This window comes from Malaclemys terrapin, chromosome 8, assembly GCF_027887155.1.
Source record: "Malaclemys terrapin pileata isolate rMalTer1 chromosome 8, rMalTer1.hap1, whole genome shotgun sequence".
NCBI classification, from domain to species: domain Eukaryota; kingdom Metazoa; phylum Chordata; order Testudines; family Emydidae; genus Malaclemys; species Malaclemys terrapin.
Window position 1 is genome coordinate 98221248 of NC_071512.1, and position 18182 is coordinate 98239429.

Consider the following 18182-nt stretch of genomic DNA (forward strand, 5'->3'; position numbering starts at 1 on the left):
CCCCGTCCTTCACCTTAGGGCCGGAAGTGGGAACCCGACGCGATAAACACCCTCCCCCCCCGCCCGCGAGAGAGGGAGGGGCAAGATGGCGGCGCCGCGGGGGAGCCTGTCGGGGCCGGGACTCTTTCTGCTGCTCCTGATCTGCGGGCGGGGCTGGGCTGCCGCGGGCTCCTCCGAGGCCTTTGACTCGGCGCTGGGCAGCACGGCGTCGTGCCACCGGGCCTGTCAGCTGACTTACCCCCTGCACACCTACCCCAAGGTACGGGACCCCGCCGGCCTTATCCCGCCTTCCTTGGACGAGCCTCTCAGGGCGCAGGTCTCCCCTCCACCCCGCTCCTGCGCTCTGGGGCTCCCTGGGAGGCGCCCCCCACACCTGCCTCCAGGTACAGGCCGCCCAGTCCCCCGCGCCCATAGCCAGACACCGCCCCCTGCACTCTGGCCCCAAGGCCCCTGCTTCTCCCCAGCTGGGACCATCCCTGGTCCAATCCAAGTCGGTGAGACTGTTGGCATGACAAGCTGGGCAAGTGTTGCCAGACCATGAGAGAGACTCCTCAGGTATGTGTCGGGATGAGGATGGCTCGCTTCCCCCGCTCGATAGCTTTTGAGGTTTGTTCACCCTGGTCCACTGGTTGTTGGTGATTCCTGATCTGGTAGCAGGTGCCTCTAGGTATGGGGTCCTTGGCTAGGAAGATTTCCCCTATACAGCAAACCCAAGATATGGCCTGTTTCTTTTGCACCCCCTCCCCATGGGATATAGATAGACTACATGAAATAATATCTCTTATTGGCTCAACTTTTGTTGGTGGAGGATAAAAGCTTTTGAGCGACACAGAGCTCTTCTTCGGGGCTGGGTAAGGAAATAGACCTGAAGAAGAGCTCTGTGTAGCAGTCAGTTAGCTCCCTGTAAAATATATCCTTTTGGGGGAAGAGGTTGTTTGTTTACCAGATAAGGCAATATCATTTCCTCTTAGGATCTATAATATGTTCAAAAGCTATTCAAGCGCAGAGCATCCAGATTTTGTTGTTGTGGGGTTTCCATGTGTCCTGTTTTCTTCTCCCTCCTTCCCTCAAAGAAACAATGCCAACTTGACAGGCTGCTCTGGCTTTAAAACCATACAAAATATCTTTGTGTGTTGACAAGTAAAAAGTCCTGAATCATGACACTGATAAAACATTTGAATTATAGAGGATGAAGTCTGAAGAGTGGTTAAAAAATGAGCACCCCAAAAAACTTCCACCCCTGGGTTCTAGCTAACTTAGGCAGAAGTCTTTCATGGTATCCATCTTTATAAAAGGAAGGTGTTGGAAAACTGTCCCACCCCCCCTCCCCAGCTCTGTTTCATGTTGAGGTTCAGCATCAGTTCAGGATTCCATAGAATTCTGAGTTACTGTTGGAATTTGGAAAATTCATTATTCTTTTCAGTCTTGTGTGAATTTTTGACTGGTAATATACTTTATTCTCTATCTGCAGCAGTGTAACAGGTTGAGTTCAAAATGTGGGGTGCACAAACTACAAACGAGGGAGACGAGTAATAGAGCAGAAAGTTTGAAGTGTGGAATTAATATTTGTAGAATAAAACTACATAATCATGGTTTTGAGACAGTAACGGTGATGTGTATACCTCAACAATGAGTGGAAGCAACAAAGACTTGTGTAGATGGAATGAAATGTATATCTAGAATATGGGACTTTATGCCGCATGTTGAGAGGTCTAAGCATTATCCCAATTGCAAAAAAGGCCAAAGTTTGGGAACTGAATCATTGTAAGATTAAACATCTTTCTTCCTTAATCCCAACCCCAAATCTTTTCCTACCGCAGATGAAATTTCAGACTCCTATGGTGAAGCATAGTTCCCTTCTTTTTGTTGGAGGACTTTGGCAAGACTTTGAAGGAAATTACGACTCTGGTGTTTCTGGTAGCTTTTGGAGTTTTTTAAAAACCTAAGCACTTCGAGCTCATTATTATAATATACATCCTAAAGAGGCCAATAAAGTGACACACACAATCTTCTTCCTACTGAGTACTTTGTGACTTAAACAATCTATCCTGTGTTGATTTTAAACACTACTTACCACTAAGCTACCAAATAGAAATAGAGGTGGCAGGAAACTTTTTATTTTGGAAACATTCGTTGTTTGGTTTAAGTTCAAGATAAACTTCATTAAGACTTGTCAAGAGAATCTGTGTGTGCATCATACCTGCCAAGCCAATTCAATATGAATGTCAACATCTGAGACATATTTTCTGCAGCAGGATATTTCTATTAGAGAGACAGTCAAGGTTGTTAGGCTTTATTAAAAAAAAATCTTGACCCAGCTTGGCAGTTCTATGTTTTTGCAGTATAAAATATGACAACATCTGTGTCTGACAGAAAATCACATCAGTTTGTTTGCAATGGGTTAGTTATATGGTAAGGTGTGGTGTGTTTGCCTTGTTTCTTTAATAATGAATTCAAAGTTCTCTCCACCTGTAAAACAGATGGTGACAACCATAAGGATGAGGACAGAGCCAAAAGACTTGTCTTGAGTTTTCCTGTTAATAGATTCACATGGTGTCAAATGCAGAACAATGTTCAGTGTTTACAACAACACTACAAACAACTAGTTTTGTTGGTCCTAACATATGAGAGAGACAAGGTAGGTGAGCTAATATCTTTTACTTGACCAGCTTCTGTTGGAGGAAGGTACAGACTTTCAAACTACACCGAGTTCTTCAGGTCTGTGGCAAGAAGTCGGACACTTTTTGAAAGCTTGTGCTTTCCACCAACAGAAATTTGTGCAGTAAAAGATACTACCTTATCTATCTGGTCTCTGACATAGAAAATATTCCACATTGTGGAACTAGATAACTCGCTACTTTTATTGCTTGCTTTAAAAAATAAGCAAAACTTCTAAAATACCAGGGAAGTAGGTACTTGCCTAGGCCTCATTTAAACACAGTTTTTCTACCAGTAGGGTATAACTACTCTACTTGGGGGCATGTTTTTTATCTAAATAGTTATACTGTTACAACTCTTAGTTATACAACTTAGTGTGGCCGTAGTTATACTAATATAAAGGTGCCGTATACCAGTGTAGCTTATTCCCCTTTCCATAAGGAAATAAACTATGCTTGTATGACTGTGACCACACTAGGAGGGTTGTACTGCCTTAGCTATACCAGTACTGCTCTAGCTATACAACTTTTGTGGGTTGACAAGCCCACAAAATGAAGTCTACCTTACAGACCCAATTTCTCTGCCACATGGTACTTCTAGTAATTAAAACAGTATGTTTCTCACAGTTAAGGGAGTATTTTCTTGTGAAACAAAGTACTATAGAACTTCATTAATTATTGGGAGAAGCATTAAGTTGTTTTTTACTTTGTCTTCTGAATGCTACCATACTATAATCTTGATTGGGGCATTATGCACAGAGGTCGATATAGTGCCTGCCCTGAAGAGCTTACAGTCCGAAGAAGTGGGCTGTAGTCCACGAAAGCTTATGCTCTAATAAATTTGTTAGTCTCTAAGGTGCCACAAGTACTCCTGTTCTTCTTTTTGCGGATACAGACTAACACGGCTGTTACTCTGAAACTAGTCTAAGACTGTAACATATGAAGGGTGAGAAAGAGGGTGACAATCAAATAGGAACATTGATATAAATTTTTTATACACTTGCTGTATCTTAGTTTTGTAATTACATAAAGGAATATTCTTCTCCCTTACTTTCCCTCAGCATAACCATTAAATAGTATGTTGACTAGCCATTTTGGCAAGTAAGTAGCCTTGACACAGGAATAGTGCACCACAAAATATACTCTGGTTACTTATTTTGACAACTCTTTACTTCTAATTCTATCCTATAATAAATAATTGTTGTTTTGACAATATACTATTCATCTTTATTATGACTCCTCACTGGTAGCATTTGCCATTAAATCTTTGAGAGGTAAGGACTGCCAACTTTCTGTGTGAATTAGTGAAGTGAAGGTTAATAGGTTCTACTTTGATTCTTCAGCAGCTAGCACCTTTATTTTTAAAGCTATCGTTTTTCAGAAATGCATTTTTGAACTTGCTGACTTTAGTGATCTGTCTATTCCAGCTCCTTGCTGAATAAAGAGCTGTGTTCTGCTTGGACTAAGGAAGTCCATATCAAAATTGCTCAATAATTTTAAAGAACTGTAATTTGCTTTTGTTCCAGACTGTACAGACCTTGGTGTTTGGCTGACTTCTAAGGTTTTCTTTTTGTTTGGGTTTTTTTGCTAGAACATTTTCCACGGTAGCTTTTATAGTACTCAGAAAAGTAGTAATGTTTGCTTGTTGCTACCCTAGATTCTTGGATGGAGTATTTAGTAATTTCTTTAGCAACCCTGCTTTTCTTGTAACTTCCCAGGAAGAGGAACTGTATGCATGTCAGCGAGGCTGCAGACTGTTTTCTATTTGTCAGTTTGTGGATGATGGAATTGACCTGAATCGTACCAAACTGGAATGCGACTCTGGTAAGATAATTCTATGCTCTTTCCACAAGATGTAATGTGAAGAGACAAATGAAGGGAAGAGCGGAAACATATGAAGGGGATATTGTCAATTTGACTTTTTTTAAAATGATGTTACTCTTTAAAAAAGTTTGATAGAGCACTCATTAAAATTTCTCAAATTTTTAAAAGGGGTTTCTGCTTTGTGAGCCTTTAAAACATAAGGGTCCTTTTGGCCAAGGTTAAAATTTAGGTAGTGTAACCATATTAGGTGTAAAATGGTTAGCTGACAATGTAATTTTCAAGTTAATGGTGTCCCTTTTACTTCATGCAACATTGTGCAATGACAACCTAATAAATGACATCAGTTGCGATGATTTTCCTAGCCCTGACTATTTGTTGGGACTGTATGACTTTGTATTTACTTCAGCTGAAATGTTTGCTTTACAAAGCACAAATATTGGTGAACTGTATACTGTACTACGTCACTGATATGGCCTCATTCAACTCAATTTTACAATCTCTTTACTATGGAAAGAGAAACAAATCTTAACTACATTCTCTGCCTTGCATGTAGTTAAACAACTTGGGAGCTGGGTTTGTCTTGTTGAATTAAGCCATTAAATAATCAAACATTCATAATTAATCCTTTTAAACAATTAGTTATTTATCTGAAGAGCAGACGAGGAATATCGATAATTAAAACTGAAAATACTTGTTACCAACTATATACCAAGCTAATATTTCTTTGCAGTTCTGTAGTACTTCCAGCCAAGGATCTTAAAGCAATTGATAAACATTAAGGTTCGTATACTGAGATCAAAAGCGTGGAGCCCATCAAGCGAGGCAGGAGAGGGAGCAGCTCTCCCTATGTAGTCTAAAAGTGGTTAAGTGCCAACTCGGCACTAAAAAGAGGCTCAATCTTGTGCTGAAGGCAAAGGGGGCAGTGGCCAGCTCCAAGAGCAGAGAGAGTTGGGGAAAGGTACGTGAATGCAATACAGAGCTGAGTTATATGCGCTGGGAATAGGCTGGAGCTGCAGAAAAGCAGTATCCCGTGCACAGCTGTGATCCAGGCATTTCTTTTCAATTGCCAAACCACACGTCAAGGGATATCATAAAAAGGGGGGGTGCAGCAAAAGTCCAGATGTAGAGCAGAGTCTGAAGTGTTGCCTCCTTTCCTGTACAACATTGCCACCCTGGACTGTTGCCTTCTGCCTGGTCATTTGCCGTGTCCTTATAACACTGATTTTGCTCATTGCTTGGTGGCTGTCCTGTGCTTTGTGATGCACTCCCTGACCGTTATGTTCAGTTGTCTCTAGGTGCTTCTGTGACTTCCAATTGTCTGGCTTTGTAACTGTTTTACCAGAGGACTGCTGCTCAGGCTCTTGAGAACGGCACACTCAGTTATTTGGCTGATTACTGTGCATTCCCTGCCAGGGTTTTGTCTGCCCTGTTTCCATAGATTGCCCATATCTGGTCGTACGCTTGTTCATTTTCCTCTCCTGTGAGAAAATGGATAGTCCTAACGTTCAGGATGCACTTTTACTTGCCAAGCCTGTTCTTTTTGTGCCTTTCTGGCCTAAGCCTCCCAATACCCTAGTGAGAGAGGATTATCCCCACTTGACTTCTGTCTCCGGTTCCCCAGGTCTAGAGACTTTTCCCAAGGTCATACTGCAGGTGGGTGGCTAAGCCACAAATAGAATACAAATCGTCTGGCTGCTCTCCTGTAATTGCTAGTCTGTCCTTTATTTTAAATATTGGATACGGATCTTTGGAAATAAGAGCAGAGCTGACTTTGTATTTTTGATAGAGCTTGAAATTGGTATAGAAAGTCTAACTATACTCATGCAACACTGATGGGCAAACCCTCCTTTGTTCCCTGTTATGCCATGGCGCTCTGAAGTTTGATGGATTCCTCTGTTAGTTTACTTCCATCCCCTGGAGCAAAACTTGAACTCTTCCATGGTATGTGGGAGGAAAGACCACAGTCCTGAGGGAGGGTCTTTCAGAACTCTGGTTGATAATCCATGCTATCTCTGGTACAAAATCCTTGCCTATTCTACTGGGTTGAGGCTGTGTTAATTTACGTCACTATGTTGGAATTTTCTATACCAGTAATTGCTCTTACTTTATTTTGATTGTTTTTTTGCTTTTCCTCATTTTTGTGATCAAATGCTATTGCTGCATTCAGCTTTTAGATATAACCCAGTTTTATGCCTGTTCTAGATAGATCATCTAGATTACATCAGCCCAAAGAATCCGGTACCAGTATTGGTACATTGCTCTCGTATTATTCCTCAGGTGGGATAGGGAGTCTTTAAAATTGTCACTTGAGTTCTTATCAGACTGTACCTACACCTTACACTCGTGCTTTCAGTTGCTGACTTAGGATGTGAAATTATTTTTCAATTTACACAACTTTTCTTCTTTGCAGCCTGTACTGAAGCATATTCCCAGTCTGATGAACAATATGCTTGCCATCTTGGGTGCCAGAATCAGCAGCCATTTGCTGAACTGAGACAAGAGCAAGTAAGCATGTAGCATGTTTATCAAATGCCACCTACTTGTTTTCTGCTCAGATTCTCACTTTTTTTTTTTTTTTTTTTTTTTCTCAAATTTAATGTGTGTGTAGAAAGATGGAGAGAAATTCTCTATTTAAAGACTAAGACCTTATTGGGGACAGTGTTAAATTGCTTGAATATGTACAGAATAGATCGAAAACCAGTTAATGATGTGTTTACAGTTAATGTCCCTGATGCCAAGGATTCATCTCCTTTTCCCTCTGACACTGGTGAGATCATTCTGGAGTGACATGATGGACTCAGCACAGAGCTTCATAACTTCCTCGTGGACCTTCTACCTTCAAGCAGATGATGGCAAAATAGTTATATTCCAGGTGCTTGCTTGCTTTTTTACTTTTACAGGGCTTTGTGTGTCCTGGGTGTTAACGGTTGATCTCCTGTGTCTTCCACTCACACAACAGATAGCAGAGCCGTCTCGGCAAGTAACTGCATGCTTAATGTTTGGCAGCAGTCGGTCTCTCTTTGTAGTGGTCACTGGATTTGCAATGTAGAAAGCAAAATTAACTTAAATGGATAGTGTGTCAAAATTTTTCCCCATTTCTTTTGCAAATGTGAATGATGCTTATGGGATGACTATAATTTTAAGGTTAATTGAAGCTTTATGAAATACAAATAAGACCTTACAATTTTCATTATTGTTTTAGTCAAAGCCAGAAGTTCAATATATTCCACAGGACACCACAGATCTGAAAGAATCGTTGTTGAGCAAAACATCCGGTAAGTTGGTTTGGGTTCTCTAGAGTGCAAATGAAAATATTCATAACCTGCAAGAGTAAGTCAAATCTTCCACAAAGGAAAAAAGTCATTATGGGCAGACTGTCACCTTCACCCTGTGTACATGGCAACAAAGGCCACAGTAAGAAGTTCTTTTTAAAATGTATTTTAAATATAGCGTGGTATACTACTGGATGGTAGTGGTGCCACACTGGAATTAGAACCATTTTAAAGAAGCTTTCTACTATCAATGTCTTCGTATAGACGGGGACTGTATGAGACTAGAGTTTTTAATTGTAACCTTGTAATGGAGCTGTCATTGTGATCTTTCAGCAGACCTACAGCCAGGAGGTTCACAGACACACACAGGATTTTTTGAAGAGGAGGAAAGAAATAGCTTTTTCAAATGTCTTTCCATGTATGTATCTTCTGCTGTCTTGTAAAAGCTTAAATGGTAGGATGACATTCCTTTCCCATATACTTTACATGTCATATACTCCATCAGAGAATCTCAAAGTGACAGAACTGTATTCAAGAAAGATGATGTTTTGGAGGAGATGTTAAAGGGGAGGTTCTGAGCACTTGTGTTAAAGAGCTCACTGCTCCCTTACAAAAATAGATATTAGCCACAATATACTTGTTGACAATTTGGCCAACCTAATCTCTCCATGCAGTTTAACCTAACCATGATATTTGTCATTTCCTGTCCCACACTACTGATATTTTGCTGCAAACTGTTAAACAGCTGCTACAGTTCACTGGTTTCCTAGATATGGCTGCATATCAGGTGAAGTGATTGATTTGTGTAGTACTTTGGGATTGTCTAGTGTGAAAGGTGCTGTATAAATAAGCAGTTTTGCTTTATTTCTAGGTTGATAGGATACCATATCACTTTGCTCTTTTTCTTTCATTAATCTTTGCTACTGACCAGCAGGATGCATTCACACACTTCTAGACATACAAAATAATGGGGTCTAAATTAGTTGCAAGAAAGACCTTGGCATCATTGTGAGTAGTATACTGAAAACATCCTCTCAAAATGTGCAGGAGCAGTCAGAAAAGCTAACAATGTTAATAACTAGAGAGGAATAGATACAGAAACAGAAAATCCATGGTACACCTACATCTTGAATACTGCATGCAGTTCTAGTCACCTCATATCAAAATATATTTTAGAATCAGAAAAGGTACATAAGAACGGCCAGACTGGGTCAGACCAAAAGTCCATCGAGCCCAGTATCCTGTTTTCGACAGTAGCCAATGCCAGGTGCCCCAGAAGGAATGAACAAAACAGGTAATCCATCAAGTGATCCATCCGCTGTCACTCATTCCCAGCTTCTGGCAAACAGAGGCTAGGGACACCATTCCTGCCCCAACTGGCTAATAGACATTGATGGACCTATCCTCCATGAATTTATCTAGTTCTTTTTTGAATCCTGTTATAGTCTTGGCCTTCACAACATCCTCAGGCAAGGAGTTCCACAGGTTGACTGTGCTTTGTAAAAAAAAAAAAAAAAATACTTCCTTTGTTTGTTTTAAACCTGCTGCCTATTCATTTCATTTCACAGTTCTTGTGTTAGGAGGAGGAGTAAATAACTCTTCCTTACTTACTTTCTCTACACGAGTCATGATTTTATAGACCTCTATCATATCTCCCCTTAGTTGTCCCTTTTTCAAGCTGGAAAGTCCCAGTCTTATTAATCTCTCCTCATAAGGCAGCTGTTCCATACCCCTAATCATTTTTGTTGTCTTTTCTGAACCTTTTCCAAGTCCATTATATCTTTTTTTGAGATGGGGTGACCACATCTGCGCACAGTATTCAAGATGTAGGCGTACTGTGGATTTATATAGAGGCAATATAAATATAAATTTCTGTCGTTTTCTTATCTATCCCTTTCTTAATGATTCCCAACATTCTGTTCGCTTTTTTGACTGCTGCTGCACATTGAGTGGATGTTTGCAGAGAACTATCCACAATGACTCCAAGATCTTTCTTGAATGGTAACCGATAATTTAGACCCTATCATTTTATATATGAATAGTTGGGATCAGGTTTTCCAGCGTGCATTACTTTGCGTTTATCAACATCGACTGGCAACAAAATGATTAGGAGTATGGAACAGCTTCCATATGAGGGGAGAGTAAGAAGACTGGGACTGATCAACTTAGAAAAGAGATGACTAAAGGGAGATGTGATAGAGGTCTGTAAAATCATGAATGATATTGAGATAGGGAAATGGTTGTGGTGGTTGTTTACCCCTTCACATAACACAAGAACTAGGGGTCACCCGATTAAATTAATAGGCAGCTGGTTTAAAACAAACAAAAGAAAATACTACTTCACATACTGCACAGTCAACCTGTGGAACTCAGTGCCCTGGGATGTTGTGAAGGCCAAAAGTTAACTAGGTTCAAAAAAGAACTAGGTAAGTTTGAGGATGGGTCCATCAGTGCTATTAGCCAACATGGTCAGGAACACAACCCCATGCTCCTGGTATCCCTAAACCTCCAACTGCCAGAACCTGGGACTGGATGATAGTGGATGGATCACTCAGTCGTACTGTTCTGTTCATTCCCTCTGAAGTATCTGGCACTGGCCATTGTCAGAAGACAGGATACTGGGCTAGGTGGACCTTTGGTCTGACGAGTATGGTCGTTAGCAGCCAAATGTTTAATGCAATTCTATTTCCCTGGCATAATGAGGTTCTTAAGGCAGAAAGAGAGATTAGAGATTTTGCTGTCATGCATTCAAAATGCAATTAATGGAGAGATTTGTTGGCAAAATAGCTTAAAGTAGGAGTCCGCTTGGGACCTAGTAAAGGAACTGCCAGCCTTGATTCATTGTGCTTCCCTACCCTGTACCTGAAGACAGGTAACTAAGGTGGGGTGGGAGACTGGTTTCCCAGACTCCTCCAGTGAAGCATTCAACTGAATGATCTAGACATGGGAACGCAGATTGGTAAAGCCCAGTGTATGTCTTTAGGAATAACAGTTTAAGAAAACAGGATAAACAACTTTAACGATGCTCATTACATTTCAGAAATTCTGGTTGGATTTTAACTACTACACTTGTTCTCTCCGTACTGGTGCTCCTCTGGATTTGCTGTGCTACTGTTGCTACTGCTGTGCAGCAGTATGTTCCATCTGAGGTAAAGCGAATTATTCTATAGCTTACATCACCTTGAAGTTATTCATATTACTTAGTGTCTGAAATGCGATAGGGTCTTAGGCGTAGAGCTGGTTTTTTGGTTCACTGGCTGTTCTGCAAAATTAAAAATAAAATCTGCTAGAATCAAACTAAAAATGTTGGCAAATCAAAAGTCAGTGCATTTTGACCTGGGTTTAACAAAATTTCATCTGCATCAAAATGAAGCACTTTCTGTTGGGACATTTTAAAAGTAAAGACAAGAATTATAAGGTCTAGATTCACAAAATTGGTGGAGAAGGTGGTGGGGGTGCCTCCCTTTATAACCTTTAGCCCAGTAGATAGGGCACTTAGCTGGGATGTGGGTCACCTGTGTTCCCCTCTCTGCCGGCTGTGGAGCAGGGATTTGAACTTTGGTCTCCCACGTGGCAGAAGAATGCTCTGTTGGCATTTGGGGCAGGTCTCAATCTCTCAAAGTTGTTCAATTGTGTGTAAAGTAAATTAGTCATTGGACCAAGGACATAAATGCGGGTCTCCCATCTCCAACGTGAGTGCCCATAACCGAGGCTGCAGTCATTCTCACTATGACTATTCTCATTCTCAATGACTATTCAAGCATTTTGTTGAAGCTGTTCCACTTTGTATAAATGATAGACAGTGAAATGACTACAGTGTCATGATTAAGGCTCTCACCTTGGAGGTGGGAAACCCAAGTTTGTGTCCTTATTCCAATAACTGTTTAATTACAGTGTTTACACACAGTGGAACAACTTCAGCAAGAGAGATAGAGATGTGATTTAGAAAACCCTCCCATATTCCAGTGCTTAGGACAGTGATACTCAATTAGATCTACCTGTGGGCTGTTGAGTTGCCAAGTGTCTGGCTTTTGACTGGAACATCCAGTTGAAAAGGGACCCTGGTGCTGACCAGGCCACTAAAAATCCAGTCAGCGGGGCTAAGGCAGGCTCCTTGCCTGGCCCGGCCCGGCTCCAGGAAGCGGCTGGCATATCTGCCTCCTAGGCACAGAGCAGCCCTGGGGGCTCTGCGCGATGCCCTCACCCCGAGCGCTGGCGCCGCAACTCCCATTGTCTGGGAACCCTTTTCCCCATGGTAACCATGTTTGACAACTGGAAATTTGTTTCTAGTATCTTTTTGACAGAGCAGAGTGAGACCTAGGGGATGTATGGTTACAGGTTGCATTCACTAAACCATTAAAGGGGTTTTAATAAGATTGTGAAAAGGCTGAGAATGGCAGGAACCTGTGGACATGATGTGGGTGAGTGGCAGGAATCTGACTGGAGGAGGAGAGAAGGGACTGGCTGAACTGACATCCCCCCCCCCCACTCTCCTTCCTCTAAAAATATGCAAGACTGGCAAGTACCACACTTATTCTGACAGGAACATGTCAGTCCTAGCCTTGGACTCAGACTCAACTGTGAACATGAATTTTAGATGTCATGGAAAATGCAAAGTGTTTCATAGTAAGAGTTGAAGCATTGCTACTTTGAGGACCTTCAAAACCTCACTGAGAAATGTATGATCATAGTTATGTCAGAAGCTGGGAATGGGTGATGGGATGGATCACTTGATGATGACCTATTCTGTTCATTCCCTCTGAAGCACCTGGCATTGGCCACTGCCGGGGAAAACAGGCTACTGGGTTAGATGAACTGTTGGCCTTGACCCATTGTGGCCATTCTGTGTTCTTATGGCTAAGCATGTCTTGAGTCTTGCATTCAGAATCTGTAATGATATGATCTTTTTAAAATGTTTAATTATTTCAGAAGCTGAGCATCTATGGAGACTTGGAGTACATGAATGAAAAACTGACCAGATACCCAGCTTCTGCTCTTGTTGTTGTTCGATGCAAGACTGAAGAACATGAAGCAGCAGGACCTCTACCCACAAAAGTTAATCTGGCTCATTCAGCAATTTAAATAGCTTAAAAGAATTTAATAGACTAATTCTAGCACTTCTATCAACTCCTGGTGTTTTTTTATGGTTTCTTCAGCTGCGGGGCTTAGCGGTCAGTGTTTAAATGAAAATAAAGTTACAGAATCAACAAATCAGTCTATCATGGAATCCTTGTTTTCCTCTAGTAGTGAAGAGAATTGCACGTTTAACTTGCAGTTTTTTTCCAAATATATGTACTTGCTTTCACTGGAGTTTGCAATGTGTCCTTTTTGCTTAACAAAAACTGTAAGCATGCTCGCTACACTTCTACCATGGCACTTTCAATCAGTCATTTCTAACCGTTCTATGATGTAAGATCGGAATTAATTCTGTAAAAGTAGGATATAAATTCTCAGTGGGCAGAAGATGCTTAGGGTCAGGCATTTTCAGTTGTGAGTAACTAAGAACATTATTTGCAGAAATGTTGTATTATCCGTTAATCTTTGCAATAACCCTTTTCCCAAAAATAGAAATGTATTTTTTTACAGTTATCAATATGCAGAGCATTAATGAGGTACTGCAGGTTTAGCTCAGGCTGTCAGAAATACAAGTTTTTAATGACTCATGGACGTATCCTTTTGCACTCAAAAAAGAGACATGCTTATTTATTCTTTTGACAAACTTTAGCCTTAAACTCGTCAATAGCTTGTTAGGGTAGAGCATACTTTTTCTGAAGGCACTCCCTTTGCTGTATTGATTACCTAAGTGGGTCCATTTGTTTCATTGTCAGAAACAAATTGATTACTGAAAACTGAGAATAAATTTAGAAAAGTAGAATAATGACTGTAGCCTTTTGCTATGGCTCTCAACCATGATGCACTCAGTATGAGACTCATCTACAGCATCCCCCTTAATATATGCAACCTTACCACATTCTACTACATTAGTAAATACTGAAACTGAATTGTATTAGTTATGTGAGAATATTGTTATAGCTAGTTTGTCCAACACAGTTCTATTCTTTACTACAGCAGCGATGATCTAATGGTGCCTGCTAGGCATCTATAAGCAAGAAGGGACTGTGATGGTTTTCCTTACAAAGTCTCTTTGCAAATGTTTAGAAACTGGCCAAAATTATAAGATCTTATAACTTTTTGAACTTTATCCGATTATCTACATTCAGGTTAGAAGTAGGCAATAGAAATCTACTGGTTTTGCATAGCTTTTGTACTCTAGCAAAAATTATACTTGAGACATCCAGAGAATAGCTCGTTGCATGAATTAAAACCAGAAGAATAATTTTAAGTTTGGTTGAGAGTGAGGTTTAGAAAAAGGTATGCATTTAGTAAGTTTCTAAAGTTTGAGAACTATATAGTTGTGGTTATAGATCATGTATTATGGGTCCATACTTAGAGTGCATACCACATACACTGTGGTGCTTGCTATATGTGGTAAGCATACACAGAGCTGCTACAAATCGGTGTTCTCTTCAAAACTATGTGCACCTTACTTTTTTGAAAGGTGTAAGAAGTTCAGGATCTAATTCTTCAAGGGGTCTAGTGTGTTATTGTACAAACATTGAATTTAAGCCCAATTACATAGTAACCTTTGGTTGATGTGGCATTGAAAGAGGATCTGACTTACAATCATGAAAGTTGGAGTGAAATGCTGTTCTTAACATGTCTTTATTAAATACCTAGGTTATACAAGGGTCTAAAAATGTGATGGTTGGTTGTGCAGTGCTTTAAAAACTGTTTCATAATCTGATGCCCCAAAATAGCCTTTTCTATATCTGTAGTAGTAATCAGTCCTAAGACTCTCATTTCTATGCAGTTATGTACTTCAGACATCAGTACACAGCCTTGTTTGATACTAGCACATCAGCATTAAATATAACTTGTGCAATGACAGTTTAAAATGTTTAGGTGCAAATGCAGACTTTATACCAGTGGCTATGGCTGGTATTCTTTGCACTAACTCTGTCTGCAGTGCAGTCTCTGAAGACATTTTAATTATCCCAAATTTTGATTTATAACTAGCATTGAATATAGCACATATGTAGCATTGAATCTGTTTTCCCTGTGATGTGTAAATGCTGGAAATAGTGTTTATGTAGCCTCACTGAAAGTATAATTGTCCAGTTGCCTGTTTCACTATGTATAGAACAGCTTTCATTATGTCAATGACTTTAATTTTTAACTCATGAGTGTAAAACTGTTTTTTCTTAACTTGTATTTCTAAAGGTGGATGTTTTCAAATGTTTAAATTTTTAATTATATTTGGGTTAATCAACAGCTTCTAGTTTTTATTTTGAGCTGTAATATCTGCTTAAACTTCTGAAAACCAGAAACGAAAGGAAGAAACAAATCAACAAATAGATATAAATAAAAGTTCAAGTCTTGGGCCTTGTTACTTACCTGAAATGTTACTATACAATGAATAGATGCTGAAGTCCAGGACTCAGTAACACTCTACCATGGGTGACACCTACAAAAGTTGAGTTCCCGTAATGAACTTCTCAAGGTATTAATTTCTATAAACAAAACCATAGTCCAAGGAACCAGACTTTCACAGTATTATACATTTCAGGTTTTATCCAGGTCCGTTATCAGAATCAAACTAATGCCAGCAGTTCCTACTCTAAATGCAGACGGCAATTCAGTCATCTTGGTATTTGAAAATACAGTAGTTTGTAACTATTATTGGAGCAGACCTAGGTCTTATTTACCAGTTTTTAAGATGGCAAAACAATCTCTATTCCTCTTCCTTATATTCAGATGCTCTGTTTTCTGAAACACTAATTTTGTGTGCAGTGATTTGGGTTTTGGCTCTGCCCAAAAATGAAAACTTTAGTAAATTGCTTTAAGCTATTGTAGATGAAGGACCACCTACTTCCTCACCTTCCTGTTCCCCATATTATTGTACTTTGTTCCCTTTTCTCTTTTGTTTTGAGAACTCAAAAACATCTAAACTTAGAAACAGGAATCCTAGCATCTCCGTTGCTCACGAAGCAATGTATGATTTAAGTTACAAAAGACTGATAATTCCTGCTCCCCATGGTGCAGTGGCCATAGCTTAGTTATTGTTCCATCAGAGGCCTAGGTGAATGGACGTTATAAATTTATATGCTTATCTGTTCCACTAATTTTATTACTCTGCATCCATCTAGTTAGGGCTCGCATCACCCTACAAGGCTGGCAAATATTACTTTAGTAGATGGAGAAACTGAGGTACAAATGTTCTCATTTTGGCCAAAGACAGTTCCTGATTGAGCTGTGATTTATATATAATCCCCCTGCGTAAACCCAAGTGTTCTCTAGTAGGCTACAGCAGAGAGTGTGCTGATCTCTGATTTCTTAGTGACTGAAAAAGATGAAATGTCCTTGCTGGTTCTTAAACTTAAGAGCAGAATATGAAGCTATGAGTATTTGTTAACTCTGTTTTGGATCCCGAATGTGATCATGCGGGGTAGGATCATTCCAGTTATTTAGAATGATCCCAGAAGAGGATAGTGGATAACTAGCCTCCTTGAGCTCTCCGGGGATTTTACTGAATTCTTTTGTCATTCCTGTTTTAACACTGTTTTTTTTTTTAAAAAAAAAAAAAAAAAAAAAGCTTGTATGATGAGCCACTTGGGAGGACCTATTTTTATAGAGGCACATGCTTCTGGTCTTGCTCTCCTCGATAGCAGCTGTAAATTCTGCATGTATTGTGGTCATAAGCAATTACACTCAGCATCACTGGTACCAGAACATCTAATTGAAAATCCTTGTGCATTAATTTACACCACAATTTTAGGTCTAAACTTAGAATGTTTAGCATATCCAAAACTGCAAGGAGACCACATGCCAAGCCACTTGTAGCTTAGTTTTTTCAACACAGTAGTCTTCCCAAAGAGGAACTGCAACCCTAATTGAGGATATTACAAAGCTCCTTAAACCGCTAGATCAATATTTTGACTATTACATGTAATATTTCTGTAAATGGTTTGTATGGAGTATCTTTAACAAACTTCTATGGCACCAGTCTGCTTGTGTGTTCAGTGCTTCCCTCCTGCCAGAGTATGTTCTCCTAGAACAGTCATTTAAGTTGTAAATCTTGCCCGGGCAGGAACTAGCCCTTTATGCTTGGACAGTATCTATCTTGTTGAGACTGCAGGGGGAAATCTTAAACTACTAGGGGGGCATCATTCTGAACCAGAGGCTGACCTAAGGTGTGCTATGGGCTTGGACATTTGAACTGGTAGGTGTAGGGTAGCCCAAGGTGAGTAGATATATGGAAACTGATGCATCACCTAGGGTCCCATCACAAATGAAGCGTGACCGTATCTCATTAGATGTTTGCTGTATGTTTGGGCCCAGCGATAAATCTTATGTGCCCAGAGTCTCTCAAGGCTTCTTTGGGTATGTTTGCCCTAGAGAGCAGAAGACTGGAAAGAAAATTGAAGTTCCCTTATAGTGATGACCTAGCAATATTTGGATGATTAAGATACAGCTTAGCGTCTCCCTTGTCCAAGCACACTAATTCTAACTGGATCTACACTACAGAAGAAAGCAGCATCTTCTGAAGACCTAAGTTGGAAGTAATATTCTCCTTTCCTGTTAATGTGGATAGTGCCTCAAGTGTCTCTCCTATTTGCATTTACCTCTGGGTTAAAACAGATTTTAGTTTTCCAATTCTTTTCTAGTTTGGAATGTTTCCTTTTCACTATTAATCTTTGTGGAACTAGAGGCACAGCAACTACTTTTGCTTTAGTGCCTGTGAGGATGATTCATTGTTATTTCACGATTTTAGATAGCCATTCTCTGCCCTGGGTGCTATCACATTAAAACAGACAATAACTTTCCCACTGCAATAGCTGTGTATATGCCCATCCCTAAATCACAATCCTAGTACTAGCTCACTATCTAGGTGTCTCCTTATCATTTAACCCATCCTCCTTACATTTTCAAGAAGGTGACCGGTATTACACCATGTCTGGAAAATTAAATTCTGCTCCTGACAGTGGCTGTTGTCCTCAGTAAGCTCTGTTCTGCTAAGTCGCTAGTAAAATAGCACGTGGGAGTGTTGAATAACGGCGGTGCCCTGAGCTGTTTGTTTTGTTATTACTGTATGCTTACTGGTTTACGCAGGAGTCACATGATGTACCTGCATTGCCAGACAAAGCTCTGACCTCTCTGAGCTGCTGCTGTCCCCACTATTTACCTTCTTTCCCCTAACCACCAGCATTCCATTTCCATCCACAGCCCTCCTGCAGATCCCTGGGTCACCCCATTTCCTGATCAATCTCCCTTTCCCCTCTCACATCACACACAGGCCCCACACATTTCACCCCACAGGTGAAGTATGATGATGTGCTCCCACAGTAGAGATGGGATTTGGGGAGAAGGG

The 18182-nt window shown here is 40.3% G+C and overlaps 1 protein-coding gene across 2 annotated transcripts; it reads left to right on the forward strand.

Moving 5' to 3' along the window:
- Positions 1-70: 70 nt before the first annotated feature.
- On the forward strand, positions 71-15085 carry TMEM59 (transmembrane protein 59). 2 transcript variants are annotated; one of them, XM_054036595.1, is made up of 8 exons: positions 71-259; positions 4376-4481; positions 6892-6986; positions 7201-7353; positions 7684-7756; positions 8087-8171; positions 10794-10902; positions 12683-15085. In XM_054036595.1, the coding sequence occupies exons 1-8, from the start codon at positions 86-88 to the stop codon at positions 12833-12835; spliced, it is 948 nt and encodes a 315-aa protein (XP_053892570.1). In that variant the 5' UTR covers positions 71-85; the 3' UTR covers positions 12836-15085. The 2 variants fall into 2 exon arrangements, with proteins under 2 accessions (XP_053892570.1, XP_053892571.1); XM_054036596.1 differs by having other exon boundaries at positions 8090-8171.
- Positions 15086-18182: the final 3097 nt, after the last annotated feature.

Coding starts and splice junctions, on each gene's coding strand:
- TMEM59 (XM_054036595.1), top strand. CDS start 86: ATGGCGGCGCCGCGGGGGAGCCTGTCGGGGCCGGGACTCTTTCTGCTG. Junction 260..4,375: donor CCCTGCACACCTACCCCAAG/GTACGGGACCCC, acceptor GTAACTTCCCAG/GAAGAGGAACTGTATGCATG. Junction 6,987..7,200: donor CTGAACTGAGACAAGAGCAA/GTAAGCATGTAG, acceptor ATGTGTTTACAG/TTAATGTCCCTGATGCCAAG.